The following is an 18,078-nucleotide window of genomic DNA, read 5'->3' as shown; positions in this document are numbered from 1 at the left end:
ATTGCTATAGTTTCTGTATATTTTTCTCCATATGTTGGTGAGTATTGTTTATGCGTCAATTATAACAATGGTTCAATAATTAAATGTCATAATTTATTCCTTTATCACATCCATATCACATCCTATATATTTCACTCTCCTTCTCTTCATTTGCAGCCACTGGTCACTGGCAGTCACCACAGTCCACAATAACAACATTCATTGTTTATTATTACTATCTTATTTTATTACGATTTTAGTTAATATTGTATTGAAGGTCAATTCCAAAAAGATATTAAGCAATAATGCAGTTATTATTTACGAAGATTGCATAAAAAGGCAGATTCTTTTTCACAGCGAGTAATTAGCTTATTATTAGGACTTACTGCGTTGGACGTATTGATATCCCTGACAGTTCCAGAATCCAGATATTCTTGGATTTTGTCTAGCTGTCCGGCCCTAGCTGCTCGAAGGAAGGCTGTATTTGGATCCGTCTGAAATAAAAAATAGAAATCAAATAGAATTCTACATTAGGTTATAACATATCTCATATACAAGATTCTATACTACTATAATATACTATACAGGGTGGTCCGAATTGTTTTCGGCAAATTTCTACAGCATATATGTACTGCAGATAAAATTAAGTAAAAAATGTTCGTATAATTGTATGTCCTAAAATGCTTTGCTTCGGACATACAGGCTGTAGAAGTTTCATTTTTATTTTGTATCTTTCCAAATAATTTCTGACCTAACGTCGATATGGAGGACATTTGATTTCAATGTTAATATGACTCCTACTTGTAGGAGGCGCCATAATTTTTTAACTGAGACTAACTTTTTTAGGTAAAAATGTTTTCACATAGTAGTTTAATACGGTCGAAATGTTATTACTCTTCAAAACAGTAAAAGGACATGTAGGTAACGCACAAGTAAGAGCCATATTGACATCGAAATCAAATTTGCCATGTCAAAAATCACCTAGACACCAATTTTCATTCAAATATTGACGTTAGTTAAATCGAAATAAAAATGAAACTTCGACACCCCGTATCTCTGAAACGGAGCATTTATACACTTTTTTTACTAATTTTTATCTGCAGAATATGCTGCCGAAGTTTCCTAATACAATCTGGACCACCCTGTATATGATGATAAATTGATGATTAGAATAAAATGTTTAAAATAAATATTTTTTTCTTCCTCAATATTTCAGCATAATTGCTAGTAAGGCTAGTACATACCTATAAACATTAAAAAATATGAAACATTTAATATCAATATTAAGGCAAAAAATACTATATTGTAGACTGTGCAATTTATAACAAAAATCGAATCAAATTTAATAGCTCATTATAAGCATGTGGTTATACTTTTAAAATAAAATTATCTTTTATAGGCATATGGATAACAGATCCATAAACTCGTAGTAAGTGTGATTAAACAAAGAATGGTAATAAAGTTTTTGTTTACAAAGATCCAGCAGCGTCGGTTTAGACACTAAAATGGTTTAACTCACGAGTATTTCCAGATGTTTCCCATATCTGCCCTAAATTTAAATCGTAAAATTCGTTAAGACATCACTTTCCAAAAATTTTACAAGCTTACTATCGAGCTTACTATTCATTTGTGGAAGAAAAAACAAAGGTTGATGAAGAAGATGTCAAAGAAAGGTTGTCTTAAAAAAAATCCGAAAAACTTTTTGAAAATTATATTCACAAGTCTTAGGTCTACTTTTTACGTCACAGATTTTGTACTGATCGCAAACTGATGGTAGTACTTTTTTGTATATTTAATTAAATTTATTGAATCGATTTATGTGTAGTTTAATAAAAAATAATTTATTTTTTATTGTAAAAATATTTGCTTAAAGGTGCGTTCAAACCGGCTGCGCCGCGCCACGCATGTCATTTTTTTTAACATATACTTTTGTGCGCGCTAAAAATACACCTCAAAAGTAGATACAGGTTAAAAAAATGTTTTGCGCGGCGCGGCGCGGAGCGCCTCAGCCGGTGTAAACGCACCTTTAGGTAATGCAAAATATTAATAACTAGTTGAAGCCTGGCGTATCCGCCACGACTAATAATATAAAATACTTTTTTAATAATACTTTTTTTTAATCAAATAAAAAACAAAAAATCCGGCGACGACAGTTTTTAGAAGAGCTAATTAGGTATCTTTTACTAAAAAAGCAACTTTCTAGAGCAAGTCGTTACTTCAGTAGAGACGACACAGATAAACATTTTTTATAATGTAGATTTTCACATTTATCAAGGTCCTTCCCTTATATTTTTAAGACACAATAATCAACTTAAGTTTAGAATTTCTTTCAGTTCAAAGCAAAAAGTAAGCAAAATTTCACCTAAATCGATAAATAAAAAGTCCCATATGATATAGAGCAATCAGAGTATTCAGATATTGTTCTGTAGCACTGTATAAATTATAAATGTAATGTAAGTATATATTATATTTATATTTAAGCTAATTAAACATGGGGAAAGAAAGCATATATTTAAACAAATGATTTAATATTTGTAGAAACTCGAACAATGGAACATGAATGAGATTAGTTTAATGAACTTCTGCAGAACTTGGAAAACATTATTTTAAATATGCAGGTTATAAAACAAAAACAGCTTTTAACCATTTGTTGCGTATAACAGTACCAAATAAACTGAAAAATATTATTAGTTAAAAAATTAGTGTTTCTAAAATAAAACTGTTTCTGTATATTTTACAAGTTAATATCATGTTTTAGAACACAATTGAATAAATTGTTACTAAATACCTTTGAATAAGAAGACTAAGGAAGGAGCACAATGCTATCCATGTATTCATGCATGGTGGGCGGAAAAGGCACCATAAAAGCTCTCTAGGGTGGGGATCCTTGACAGTTCTGTTTGACGATTCATTTGACACATTTGAATTTGATTTGAAATTTTGAGGATTTGTCAGTCTTTACGGAGCTGATTTTATGTTATTTATTATTTATTCTACTACTGATAGTTGTATAAAGGTAGTAAATCTAGATGGAAATTGTGGCAGAACTTAAATTAACAGTGACACTATCGCGATTTATCGAAAAAGACTCTAAAATAGTTGGTTGTGTAGCGTGCGCGAGATCTCGGCAAAAATTGAGAGAAATAATGGAACAACTTTTCGCTAGTAAGTGACTATATAATATACATACGTGTAGTAAACCGATCATTTATGAAATTCATAAATTAACTAAATTATATATATTTTTCTTGCATTTTAGCTTTTATTTATTACTTGTCAAAGATTAGATGTCAAAAGAATTTAGATACGTTAATTTGACTTACCTGCTTCAGTAGCGTATCGGATGTTTGTGTTAATAAATACTTATTATAACTTATCTATTTTTATTAGAATTATATATTTTATAACAATTTTAATAACTACCAACATTTATTCACAACGTAAAATAAAACAACAAATTATTGAGTCTACCCCACGTCTACCCTACATCATAGTTTTACATTTTTTAAATAAAATTAGAACGACACTGATAAACCGGAATTTAAGTCGGCCATATTTGAGGCCCATCGCGGTGTACCTAATATTTTTGATATGCTCCTTCCTTAGTCTTCTTATTCAAAGCTAAATACTAATTCCCTATAGATTTATTTACATTTCAAACTGTCATCTACAGTTTATAGAGCATTTTAAACGTTGCTATTGCATTTACTATAAAATTATACCAATGTTCAAATGCTTCCAAGCTTAGAAATATGCAAACTAGGTATATACCCTCTTCGTGTATCCATTATTAATTCCACTCTACTAAACGTTATTATAGCGATAAATACACCCTCTATAGGTTGTAAAATTAAAATGTTAGGTATAATCTTTTGATTACATTTAGTAAAATTTGAATTCCATCAAAAACATAGAATGTAAAAAAATGGAAAGTCTTACACAATTCACCCGCTACAAAAAGTTATAAGATCTCATATGTAAAACCAAGTCAGTTTATTTTATTTATTTGTATTGATGCTAGGGCTGTCAACGCTAAAAAATAGAGCATGGGAGGGTAAAAAAGAGGCACCGGCGAAACATTTTTCGTAACCTCGCCCAAATGTCAAGAATTTACCAAAAAGTTATGTCAACGGTATGCGATTGATGGTCTTTCTTACAAATAGAAACTATTTTCAACAAAACATAAACTAACAGTAAGTAAACATAAAATAGTTAAACACGTTTATCGCTAGAAAGAGAGAGATTAACAATTTTGAAAGTATTGTGACAATAGCCGAATATTTTTTAGATTTTGAGTTTGGTATGTAAAAAAAGAGGACTTTTTGAGAGAAAAGAGAACAGTGAGATCAAAAAGAAGACTGTCCTCTGGAATAGAGAACGGTTGGCAACCCTAATTGAAGCACCTGTTTAATAATTTTGTTATAAATTGATAGTATTAATATTAGAGATCTTTATTTCTGTAATAATTATATTGACTGGACAATTGCACAGCACCACAATTATAAAAAAAAAATAATCTACTAAATAATAAAAATAATCGATTACTAAATCAGTGTACTTAAGAATATAGTTTTTTAATTAGTAGAATATCATATCCTGCAATTGCCAATCAAAATTTTTTAGCGATCTTAGTATATTATATCAGAATTTGTTTCTTCAAAATGTTAGGCAATAGTCGGGAGAAAACTAATTATAATAAATTAAAACAAAACAATCATTTTGAACAAATAAGTAATTTTGTAAGTTCAGTAAGTAAACGTGAAAAAAAGAGACCACAAGAGTCTTGCATGCCTAGTCTTGGTCTCGCAGATATAACGCTAGTCTTGGTCTTGCTTTTTAAGAAAAACTAAGATCAAGACCACAAGGCCAAGACGAGCCTCGATCATCACTCTTTCTCACGTTCCAACACGCATTTAATTTTGGTATCGTAACAGAACTATCAAAGTCTACACATGCGTACAAATTTGTGTGTTGGAACGAAGCTGATATATTAAACTTTTCTATGGTATAATATGGAAGTCAGTCAAAATTATATTGACTATATTTTCATATTTTACGCTTTAACTATAGTATCTGAGTTACGACTCAATGGATAGCATCATGTTTATAAAATGTCCTCTCCGTAATTAAATTTAATGATTAAAGTTAGTGGAATTAACGGTATGTACTTTAGAAGGCAGTACTCTCTTCTAAAAGAGCAACATTCTCATTAAATTTGTCAACACAATTAAGAGGCAGCAGTAACGAGGACATATGCATGGGAATATTCAGCATCCGTCGTATATTATTATTTTAAGAGTTGCGTTTTCATGGTCTATAGAGGTTTCTTCAATACTACAGAAATATCTGTACTAATTTATGTCGATTTCTGACTGCCCATGGCAATGAATTCTAAAAAATTTAATATATGTACCTATAGTGTGGTCCAGATTGTATTGGGAAGGGAAAAAAATGTACATTTTTTCACTCAGTAATTTCTGTACAGGTACGAACGAAAAGTTCTCTTTTCCCGTTCTTTTTCTCTCTTCAAACTAGTTAAAAAACCTAGATCATATATACCGTATGATCGAATAAAAACGGCGTCAGCGATGGCTATGAAATGAAGATCGCTGTCATTTTATATGTAAAATGATATGGGAAATGTCATGGATCGTCATTTCTAAGCCAACTGGACACCGTTTTTTTTTCGATACGGTACTTTCAAAAAATATGTAGGTGGCGCCCCCTACAAGAAAGGGTCACATTGGCTGTCATTGGCATTTTTAAAATGGCAGATTATGAAAATGGTAAAAACTAAATGAACTACTAGATAAATGATGACATACACACACAAAAAAATAGAGAACTAAGGCAAACTTTCATAATCTTATAAGAATGTCCAGTAATGAATTTAGAAACAAAAAAAAACTTGTTAATTGTTACAATCGATTAGCTAAATGTACACAACCAAAAACCCAAAACCCAATGGAAAAATCCACTGAATAGCTGCATGCTGTTTTCACGAAACAAACTCTGTTTAAAAAAAATCAGACAAAACACAAAAAGCCTTCAATATTTCTGTTTGAAACGAGTCTCTGTTTTGTCGCGGTTTTGTCTGTTTGGTGGAAATCCGACTTTAAAATCAAAATACCTAAACTCACGCTAATGCATCGGCGAAACCTCAAATCACTGATGACAGTGATGACTCAGTAGCTGTGAGTTCGTCCACAGAACAGATACAGATCGTGTGGTTCGTCTTTAGATGCAGCCATTCTAGATATACACGTTTATTCAAAACTAGATGTATTTTTGTGTTAATATAAAATCCAAAATTTTTTTTTTGGATTTTATATACTAATTCTGTGTTTTATTATTTTTAGTTGGATCAACATTGGAACTTTTTTTGATAACTCAACAATAAAGGGAACAGTTTGTTTTTGACACACGCTGTATAATACTTAGTTTTACTTTCAAATCGTCTTAAAAACATTCATCGTACGCCTTCATTACGCGATTGTTTATTACTCCCACACGTAACGAGTGCGGATATTTATTTAAATTTAAATATGGCTTACAGAAAAAAAAAACAAGGTCTAAGTTGGGTGATGGTACTTATTCGTTGGTGTGATGGTACAAAGACAATATTTTTTCACGACGTTTTTCCTTGAGAACTGTTTGATTAAACAAATTTTCTCGTTAATATCAAAATACAAGAACCACACATAGTTTTTAAAACTTTAATAAAAAGAAAAAAATGTTTAATATTTATTAAGAAGCCAAGGATGAAATCAGTTTGGTTTGGTTTGGTTATCAAATTTGTATTATACTATCCTATACAAACCATATATTGTTTTGTAAGATAAACAAACACGCACCATGTTTATGATTGGGTATTCGGTTCCAGCAGAAACCAAGATAATGGTGAAACAACCGAAGGAAGTACGTCTAGCTGAAGTTACACACTGAAGAAAATAAAAGGCTGCTGTAAACTGAACTTAAGAAAATTTCATCTTGTTAAGATTCATAGAAAAAGCTCGCGCTGAAAATGGAACAAGCATTGATTTATCGTCGAAATGGATGGAAATGTATTTTAGTAAAAAAAAACAAATTGTATGTGCACTATGTGCGTACATTTGAAGTGAAACTTCTGTCCAACTGTCCGCCTGTATGTCTGTCTGTCCATTCCACCCTGATGAAGATGTAAACAAAACGTTGTATCCAACTTTACAGGGTGGGACCGTGTGCACTGTCGCTCACATAGCCTACCCACCAAATTTGGTCGCGATCGGACGACATCAACTTTTGACGTTTCTTACGTCAAAACTGTCACTGTGACACGTGTCGTACACGGTCAACATGGCCTCGGTCCAATCTATCGACATATCAAATTTTTTTAAAATCGGATTTTTTTCGCCACTGATACAATAAAAAATACGGAACGGATATGGAATGGAAACGGAGGGTGTAGTGAGAATCAACCTTAAATGGGACGATTTTTTCGCCATTGAAGATGGGGTTTCATAGTGCACAATTTCAAACAATAAAGATTGCTATCTCCAGAAGTATATTTTTATTTCTTATTTTCCGCAAGGCGAATATCTGCTATCTCCCTATTGTGTCTGAAAAAAATTATGTAACACAAAATATTGAGTTTTATTGTTCCCCAGCAAATAAAATTCTTATCTCTGTATCATATTAACGCATGAAAATACTTCCTACATGTGTACATATTTTTTTGCACCGTTTTTTTGCTCTCCTGTAAAATTAGGAATAATGGAGTTAGCAGTTTATCACATTTCACCGACGATATATAACATAAATCAGGATTGATTGACGTATTCAATTATTTTTGGTTACTTCCTGTTTCACCGGAAATGAGTCCAACTTTTGATTTTTAAATGGCACCCTTGATATTTTTTTACTTTATATGATAAGAAAATGTCATTCTAAATAGAATGACATATCATATGTCAACGTTTGACATTTTCGATTAATGCATCTTAAATTTCAATCTAGAGTGCCATGGCTATATTAAGGCAGGTGAGGGTGGCTCATTAACATATTTGGAAAAAGCATTTTTATACGAATAGTATGGTACCACATACTTGGTATTTCGAGTCAAATTCTCGTTATCGTGGGACTCTAGATTGAAATTTAAATACAATTTTTTAAGGGAAAATGTCGAAAGTTGACAATGTCATTTTCTATCAAATGAAGTAAAAAAATACCGAGGGTACCATTTAAAAATCAAAAGTTGTAGTCATTTCCGGTGAAATAGGAAGTGGCTGAAAGTTTGAAAGAATGAAAACGTCAATGAATCCTGATTTATGTTCTATACAAACATACTAAATCTCGTTTTATATATAAAAACACATACAGGATGTTATAAATATATAAAGCATTTTACCTGACTAATTTTTCCAATTCCTTCAATCTAGGTGTCTCAAATTGAGTAAACAAAATTTTATACTCAGAATCAGTGATCTCGTCAGTAATATTCTCGTTTTCGTCAGTGTGCTCAGTTTTTTGTTTCTTCAATTTTGGCAGTACTACAGGGGAGGACGATCTTTTTACCCTTTCATATAATTCTTGTGAGATATTTATCGGAGACTTCCAAGCATCTAAAACAACCCCTAACATAGTATAATATAATATATAAGACTTGTTAGATAAGCTCTAAAAGCAATGAATACAAAAACTAAGGAATTTACGAATGGGTCCTTTAGGGTGCACGAAAAAAACTTTTTTTATTTTAGTTAGTGAAAATATCGTTCACGATGACGAAAAAAATAATTAAGATGAATATATTTTTTTTAAATTTTATTGCTTTTCAACAAATCAGGGTGTTGTTTTAAACAATAGGTACATATTCTTATAGGAAATTGAACGATCTTCAAAAAAGGTCTGATATGATTTTTCATTTAAGCGACTCGTCTGAAAGTTATTGAATTGTAGCAGACTTAGTTAATAAAAACATTATTATCTAAAAAGCTATATTGTCCCTTGCGTAGGGGAGCTTTTCATCAATAGAGCAGTCATGGGTTCGTTTGTATTTCATTGGAGGAAACCAAACTACACTAAAACTAAAAATATTGTGCGCCAGGCAAGATACAAAAAAAATACAGTCGTAGTTAAAAATAAATTACTATAATGATTCAGGATGATTCCTAATTATTCTAATTAGGGATAATTAATAATTATTGTAATTTCAATTTTTTACCAAAGAACACTTGATGAACTTTAACGAAAAATAGGATATTTTATGTTTTAGAGCCATGATTTCGTGATAAAATTTAAAACATTGTCGAAGTTATCATATACATACGATATTTGAAATCGAACTTTAACCTGCAATAACTTTCAAACGAGTCGATTAAATGAAAAATCGTATCAGACCTTTTTTAAAGACCGTCCAATTTATGTATCCAGAATATGTATTGGTTTTTACAATAAGCTGATTTGTTAGAACACAATAAAATTTAAAAAAAATCCCCGTGTTATTTGAAATACCAAACAATACCAAACCTCTTAATATTAAGATCTCAAACTAGTGGTGTGTAGTTCGTGAACGAACTAGTTCCAATGAACTATTCCGACCCGATAATGAAAGGAACTAGTTCCTGGTTTCTCAAAGAACTAGTTCCTCAGGACCTATTTCAGGATCGCGACTGTGACCGATATATAATAATATGCGACGGCGACGGCTCGGCAAGCGCGCGTAGCCCGGTGCTAGGCACGAGTGAGGAGTGCCAGCCGTATGTTATCGGATCCGGACCTAAAGGAACTAGAGGAACTAACTGAAAGACTAGTTTACGTACGGATCGGCCAGCGCGATTGATTCTAGACAGGCGTGGGGAGTGCCAGCCGTATGTTATCGAATCCGGACCTAGAGGAACTAATTAAAAGACTATGTTCACGGGAATCTATTCAGTCGGCAGATTCGAGATATAATACAAGGCGACGACGATGGATTCGGCCTTGTCTATTGCCACAGCCGGCGTAATTACCACAGAAAATTGTCGTGGATACTATTTTTGATTTTTAGTTTGTTCTCTAAATATTTTATGAGAATGTTTCACTTTAGGTCCCTTAAATTAAGAAATATCTTATAAAACGAAGTAGATATTCTGAATTTTTAGACAAAAACAAAAAGCTAGAAGTGAAGAAAAATACAATTTTTCGTAAAATTTTCGTAATATTTGCTCCAATTGATTTGTGATATAGTTTTTTAAACTCTCATTTGAGTTTTTTTTAAATTTTTTTGTATCTGCAATACTGATCATACTGTGAATAGTTCTGACTGACAACGAAACCCATTAGCAAGCAACGGGGATGTCAATATTAGTCGGGAACTATTGTGAACTAAAGACCTAGTTCAAGGAACAATTCCTCTGGAGGGACAAGAACTAAGAAACTAGAATTCCCACCTCTATCTCAAACTATACCAGAATTTTTTTTTTCATCATTGTGAACGATATTTTCACGGTAATTTTTTTTGGTGTACCTTAGCTGCCCTTAAGAAAAAAATAAATCATTATTAAACTACTTACGCATAACGTTGGGCACTAATTTTGGATCAAAACTCAAATTAGGCGGATTTGAAAAATTTTGGTAAGTCTGATTATCCATCTGATTCATGGCTGAAAAATTCCCCAAAATAATGTCCGTGAGCCATTGGACGTTCACTGTGGGAATCCCCCATTTCTTGGCATGGCTGAATTTCTTACCTTCAGTCTTACCACAGATCAAAAGAGTGTTGTGCTTGGAGAAGTACGTAGTACACTATCGGAACATAAAAAAAATATATTATTATACAGGGTGATTTTTAAAAGTGGATCACCCCTATAACTTTTTCATTTTTTATAGAAAAAAAAAACGAGATTTGGTATGTTAGTGAAGGACATAAATCAGGATTAATTACGTATTCAATTATTTTTGGTCACTTCCTGTTTCACCGGAAACGACTACAACTTTTAATTTTTAAATGGTACCCTCGGTATTTTTTTACTTTATTTGACAGAAATTGACATGCTGAATAAAATGACATAATATCATATGTCAACTTTTGACATTTTCGCTTACAACAATAGTATTTAAATTTCAATCTAGAATTGACTAAATTATTTGTTAAAAAATGCCTTTCAAAATAAGCTAAAAATACGACTGGGGCGTGTTTTAACAGGCCAGGAAACGTAAAAAAAACTTTAGACTATCAAATGTATTTCTCCAAGACTCCTTGATTAAAAATTGGTCGTTTTAACACAGCCATAGCACTCTAGATTGAAATTTAAAATAATCATTTTATTCAGAATGTCATTCTCTATCAAATAAAGTAAAAAAATATCGAGATATCGATCCATTTAAAAACCAGAAGTTGTAGTTATTTCTGGTGAAACAAAAACTAATTGAATACGTCAATTAATCCTTATTTATGTCATATATACTAAAATACCAAATCTCTTTTTTTTTATTTGAAAAAATTAAAAAGTTATAGGGGTGAGCCACTTTTTAAAAACACCCGGTATTTAAATATTTACCTTTGCCCCAGTATAGTGGATCATTTGTTTCACGATTTGACGTATATTTCCTTCGAATCCACTAATAGATACTAAATGTTTTGATGCGGGTGTTATGTCTAAATATATCTGAGGTAAATGAAGTGCTGTCCATGGAGGTAAAACCTAAATGGGTTATAAGAAATAAATACTAAATATTTAGTTGTTTTATAAATAAATAAAACCCGTTAAAAATAGTATTTTATAGAAGGTGGAGATGTGACTTATATGAAATATACATACAGATTGTTAACTGGACGGTTACTTATTGGGGAACAGAATGGCAACACTGCCTACATTCCAAATGAGTACTAAGCTAAGCTGCCGACTCGTAACGTCGCGTCGTCTCTCGACGGGCGGGCCGAGGTTGCCATATTTCAACCATAAAGCTCTTGCCGCGAGTAATAAACAAATTAACAACCTGTATAAGCTTTTCAGTCCAAAACATTTTTTTAAGTAACTTTTATTTTATTTTAAGCTTATGCAAAATAAAATACTTAAACATTTTTACTATAGAAAAATCAATAAAAGTTGGCGTGCATCAAAATATTTGACGAATGACACATCGCAATGTTACCACAGTTACTTTTTTACTTTGACTTTTGCCAAGTGTGAAATAAAATTCGTGGTTTTGTCACAACATGCCAACTCTTATTGATTTATCTATATTTTCTCTATACGTGTCCAATATTCTTGGAAACACTCTGTACCTGTTTGGTTTTTAAAACGTCACTTAACCATCTTATAGTGACGCACCGCTTAAGGTCTCTAAGCGCTTGCATGACGACACCATGTCTCTGGGTTTCACACAAAACGTGGGTAACCCTGTTGCAATATTGTTTTTCGACTTCACCTAAAAGAAATATAAAAAACATATACATATATAATTTTTTTATATATTCCTGTATCTCTGCATCAATATTCGATACCAATTAAATTTTTAGTTACGCAATAGAGGGCGCAATTTTTAAATCCATTGTTGCCAACCCTGGACATATTCGGCGCCGGGCTGACCAACTGGAATTTAAATTTCCCGCTGGGATTCAGGTGGTAGCTCTGTTGTAAAAAATGTCAAGTTGCCACATTTATTTATTTATTTCCCGACATTGTCATTCGTGTTGATAGTTTTGTATTACGAGGTTTTGGTTTAAATGGATTGTGTTGTGATACTTTAACCTTAAACATTTTTACTGCAGTCGAACATTGTTCTTTTTAGAACCTCTTTTAGTTCGAAGTGTACAAGATAGCTTAATAGCCGTAAAAACTCATCGCAACTTTATTAGAATATTTTGAACGGGAAAGCGGTAGTAATAGCCCTTTATGTTCCTTAAGTGTTCTTAAGAAGGTGAGTTTTGTTAATATAAATACTAACTGTTTAATATATTTATAATTAATTTATTTCTGTTTCCTAAAATATTTTGATTAAAAGAAAATATGTAAATCTGGGCAACGCTGTGCCGGTCAAGCTTAAGCACGTGACTAAAAGTTTATTTGATATGAACTATACGTTAAACTCTTATAGACTTATAACGACTATATGCCTTATAGTGTGACGTCACATTAGTGGACGGAGAAAACCCTTACCAAACAAAGATATGTTCATATTTTTTTTTAAAATACACTATCTCAACTGACAACGTTTTTGAAGTGTCAAAATACCGCACGGCGTCTCTCTACGTAAATAACCATGGGGTAACTTTATTAGCGCATATACGCTTATTATGACATTTTAACTGTCAAAGTTGTCATTATAACGCCTCCCTTAATACCATATATTGTTGCCATAACTCTTTATTATTAAGGCATCTAGTATTCATTGAACAGTCAGTGAAAGACAATTTCTTTAGTGCTTACCTCCATATTTTTCAATTTTCTGTTGCCAGCCCGGCAAATTTTCCTCTAAATACTCTTCAACCTCCACAACCACAAAAATGCATCCAAGCAAGAATAGATCTGGAGGTACTGCAAAGAAAATATTATAACTTATACAATACAGAAAAAATATCTTAGAAAAACACACATTTCAAGTTTGGATTGTGTCCATAGAAGGGTCCAGCCCTATGCTGGACAGGCACCGTTGCTTTCTGGCTGAATTGCAGTTTAGGAGGATCATTTTGAGGAGTTAGTGGCAACGCCGGAACGCCAGGGGGCTTGACAATCTCTCCATTGGGCCCGCTAATGACTCTGCGCTGTTGCAAAGTTATTATCTCTTGCGGTTTGGAATTTATGGCAGCGTTATGTTGAGCTGTCATCATTCTAAAAAAAGATTATTTAACTTATATATCTATCCCTCAGTATTGGCACAAGATTTCATGAAGTACACGCGGTCTATTAGTTATATCTATTAGTTACCTCAAGGTACCAGCAGCAGAGGGCTCTGGCAACCCTTCAGTTCTTGCCGGACCTATAGCTCCTCCACTTTGGAGCTTAATACTCAGCATATTAGCCAGTGCTGTCTTTGTCTTAGGATTAACCTGAACCTGTGGATTGGTAGTAGAGTCAGCAACAGCAGGCTGACCAATAGTTGGTCTTACTGGAGCTTGCGGAGTCAATGGACCTAAAAAAATCAGTAATTATTAACCAAATTTATAGAGAAATCAATTAAAGGTGACTGATTTTTCTATCAATAATAAATTATTATGAATTATATATACCTTGCTGATTTAAATGGTTCTTTTGGGCTTGTTCTCTTTGTAATTGTAGTTGTTGCAGCCTAAAAAAATATAAAAAAAATGTTTTAAAAGAAAGATTCTCTTGTTATAATGTTAACCATACTTATACTGCCTTAGTTGGGCTTGGTCACCAACGAATTGTTGGCCAGAGTTTTGGTTTATTGGACTCAAACCTGGAGCATGAGGCGATTGAGGTATTGAAGAGGAGGGTCCTGGCTGAGGTGTGATGGTTCCTGAAATATATATACACTCAGATGCAAAAAAACGCAACAGAAAAAAGTTTAGGCAAGTTTAAAGTGCCCCCCATTTAAAAAAAAACTTTTGTATTTGGCTTATTATACACGGTTACAGCGCTTTCAGATGGAGCGGAACGTACGCGCGGAGCGTCCGCGCGGATGTTTTTTCAATATAGCTCATCCGGACGGAGCATACCCGACCCATGTGAAATCGTTCATATAAACTTATGGTACTTGCTCGAAGTCGCGAACGGTCCGTCGCGGACGCTCCACTCCATCTGAAAACGCTGTTAATCAAAGGTGTTTTTTTTAGACCGCCTAACAGTTGAAAAAAAATGCCGCTGTTTCCTGAAAGTTTTCTTATTATGGAACACGGTTCCTGAAAAATTCGGTTATAACTGTTACCAAACTAATCAGCGCGACAAGGCTGGTTTTTCTGGTTTTATTTGTCAATCAATGTCATTTATGTGACAGAAATCAAGCAAATATTAGAAGTTCGAGTGAAATTCTCATTTAATTTCTAAAATTTGTAATAATATTTTGTATTTACATCAANNCTACTCGGTATTGCTTCGTTCAGTTGCGTATTCTTTACCCCGCTGTCCATAAACTATGGTAGTGGGGGCACTCACCGATAAAACGATGTAGGCACCTCGATTTTGTGAATTTATGAATGACTTGCTCTATCTATTTTTATTCTTAATCTAAGGTGTAAACGCACCTTTAGGTAATGCAAAATATTAATAACTAGTTGAAGCCTGGCGTATCCGCCACGACTAATAATATAAAATACTTTTTTAATAATACTTTTTTTTTAATCAAATAAAAAACAAAAAATCCGGCGACGACAGTTTTAAAAGAGCTAATTAGGTATCTTTTACTAAAAAAGCAACTTTCTAGAGCAAGTCGTTACTTCAGTAGAGACGACACAGATAAACATTTTTAATAATGTAGATTTTCACATTTATCAAGGTCCTTCCCTTATATTTTTAAGACACAATAATCAACTTAAGTTTAGAATTTCTTTCAGATCAAAGCAAAAAGTAAGCAAAATTTCACCTAAATCGATAAATAAAAAGTCCCATATGATATAGAGTAATCAGAGTATTCAGATATTGTTCTGTAGCACTGTATAAATTATAAATGTAATGTAAGTATATATATATAAATATGAATGAGATTAGTTTAATGAACTTCTGCAGAACTTCAATGAATAGAAAACATTATTTTAAATATGCAGGTTATAAAACAAAAACAGCTTTTAACCATTTGTTGCGTATAACAGCACCAAATAAACTGAAAAATATTATTAGTTAAAAAATTAGTGTTTCTAAAATAACACTGTTTCTGTATATTTTACAAATTAATATCATGTTTTAGAACACAATTGAATAAATTGTTACTAAATACTAATTCCCTATAGATTTATTTACATTTCAAACTGTCATCTACAGTTTATAGAGCATTTTAAACGTTGCTATTGCATTTACTATAAAATTATACCAATGTTCAAATGCTTCCGAGCTTAGAAATATGCAAACTAGGTATATACCCTCTTCGTGTATCCATTATTAATTCCAGTCTACTAAACGTTATTATAGCGATAAATACACCCTCTATAGGTTGTAAAATTAAAATGTTAGGTATAATCTTTTGATTACATTTAGTATATATTTTTATTAAATATGAAAAACTAAGATCAAGACCACAAGGCCAAGACGAGTCTCGATCATCACTCTTTCTCACGTTCCAACACGCATTTAATTTTGGTATCGTAACAGAACTATCAAAGTCTACACATGCGTACAAATTTGTGTGTTGGAACGAAGCTGATATATTAAACTTTTCTATGGTATAATATGGAAGTCAGTCAAAATTATATCGACTATATTTTCATATTTTACGCTTTAACTATAGTATCTGAGTTACGACTCAATGGATAGCATCATGTTTATAAAATGTCCTCTCCGTAATTAAATTTAATGATTAAAGTTAGTGGAATTAACGGTATGTACTTTAGAAGGCAGTACTCTCTTCTAAAAGAGCAACATTCTCATTAAATTTGTCAACACAATTAAGAGGCAGCAGTAACGAGGACATATGCATGGGAATATTCAGCATCCGTCGTATATTATTATTTTAAGAGTTGCGTTTTCATGGTCTATAGAGGTTTCTTCAATACTACAGAAATATCTGTACTAATTTATGTCGATTTCTGACTACCCATGGCAATGAATTCTAAAAATTTAATATATGTACCTATAGTGTGGTCCAGATTGTATTGGGTTTGAAATGTATATTTTTTCACTCAGTAATTTCTGTACAGGTACGAACGAAAAGTTCTCTTTTCCCGTTCTTTTTCTATCTTCAAACAAGTTAAAAAACCTAGATCATATATACCGTATGATCGAATAAAAACGGCGTCAGCGATGGCTATGAAATGAAGATCGCTGTCATTTTATATGTAAAATGATATGGGAAATGTCATCGATCGTCATTTCTAAGCCAACTGGACGCCGTTTTTTTTCGATCATACGGTACTTTTAAAAAATATGTAGGTGGCGCCCCCTACAAGAAAGGGTCACATTGGCTTTCCCACGTCAAAAAATCTTTTCATCCAAATATCGACGTTATTTGGAAAAAATCAAAATAAAAATGAAACTTCTACACCCTGTATCTCTGAAACAAAGTATTTTAGGTTTGGCAACTTTTTTATTCCATCGTTACGTGTTGGGCCCAGTTAAAAAGCAATTGTAGACGAGAACAAGGTATTGAAAGAGTTCATTTTTAAAATGGCAGATTATGAAAATGGTAAAAACTAAATGAACTACTAGATAAATGATGACATACACACACAAAAAAATAGAGAACTAAGGCAAACTTTCATAATCTTATAAGAATTTCCAGTAATGAATTTAGAAACAAAAAAAAACTTGTTAATTGTTACAATTGATTAGCTAAATGTACACAACCAAAAACCCAAAAACCAATGGAAAAATCCACTGAATAGCTGCATGCTGTTTTCACGAAACAAACTCTGTTTAAAAAAAATTAGACAAAACACAAAAAGCCTTCAATATTTCTGTTTGAAACGAGTCTCTGTTTTGTCGCGGTTTTGTCTGTTTGGTGGAAATCCGACTTTAAAATCAAAATACCTAAACTCACGCTAATGCATCGGCGAAACCTCAAATCACTGATGACTCAGTAGCTGTGAGTTCGTCCACAGAACAGATACAGATCGTCCACAGAACAGATTTGTATCTGTTCTGTGGTTCGTCTTTAGATGCAGCCATTCTAGATATACACGTTTATTCAAAACTAGATGTATTTTTGTGTTAATATAAAATCCAACATTTTTTTTTGGATTTTATATACTAATTCTGTGTTTTATTATTTTTAGTTGGATCAACATTGGAACTTTTTTTGATAACTCAACAATAAAGGGAACAGTTTGTTTTTGACACACGCTGTATAATACTGAGTTTTACTTTCAAATCGTCTTAAAAACATTCTTCGTACGCCTTCATTACGCGATTGTTTATTACTCCCACACGTAACGAGTGCGGATATTTATTTAAATTTAAATGTGGCTTACAGAAAAAAAAATAAACAAGGTCTAAGTTGGGTGATGGTACTTATTCGTTGGTGTGATGGTAC

The 18,078-nt window shown here is 32.4% G+C and overlaps 1 protein-coding gene across 8 annotated transcripts in view; it reads right to left on the bottom strand.

The window, feature by feature from the left end:
• The window catches only part of LOC115877118 (ankyrin-3-like), a 176,755-nt gene that overhangs the window by 91,461 nt on the left and 67,216 nt on the right, over nt 1–18,078 (bottom strand). For all 8 annotated transcript variants that reach the window (XR_004049288.1, XR_004049287.1, XR_004049286.1 and 5 more), the window contains exon 2: nt 366–473. Coding sequence is in view for 5 of the 8 variants with exons in the window: in XM_030893229.1 (XP_030749089.1) it covers nt 366–473 (108 nt within the window). In the remaining 3 variants the exon portion in view is untranslated. The remainder of the gene's footprint in view (nt 1–365; nt 474–18,078) is intronic.

The sequence above is a fragment of the Sitophilus oryzae genome, unplaced genomic scaffold (assembly GCF_002938485.1).
Source record: "Sitophilus oryzae breed Bouriz unplaced genomic scaffold, Soryzae_2.0 scaffold_1442_pilon_pilon, whole genome shotgun sequence".
NCBI classification, from domain to species: Eukaryota; Metazoa; Arthropoda; class Insecta; order Coleoptera; family Curculionidae; genus Sitophilus; species Sitophilus oryzae.
Note: the sequence above shows the minus strand (reverse complement) of the source record. Positions and strands in the feature narration are given on the sequence as shown.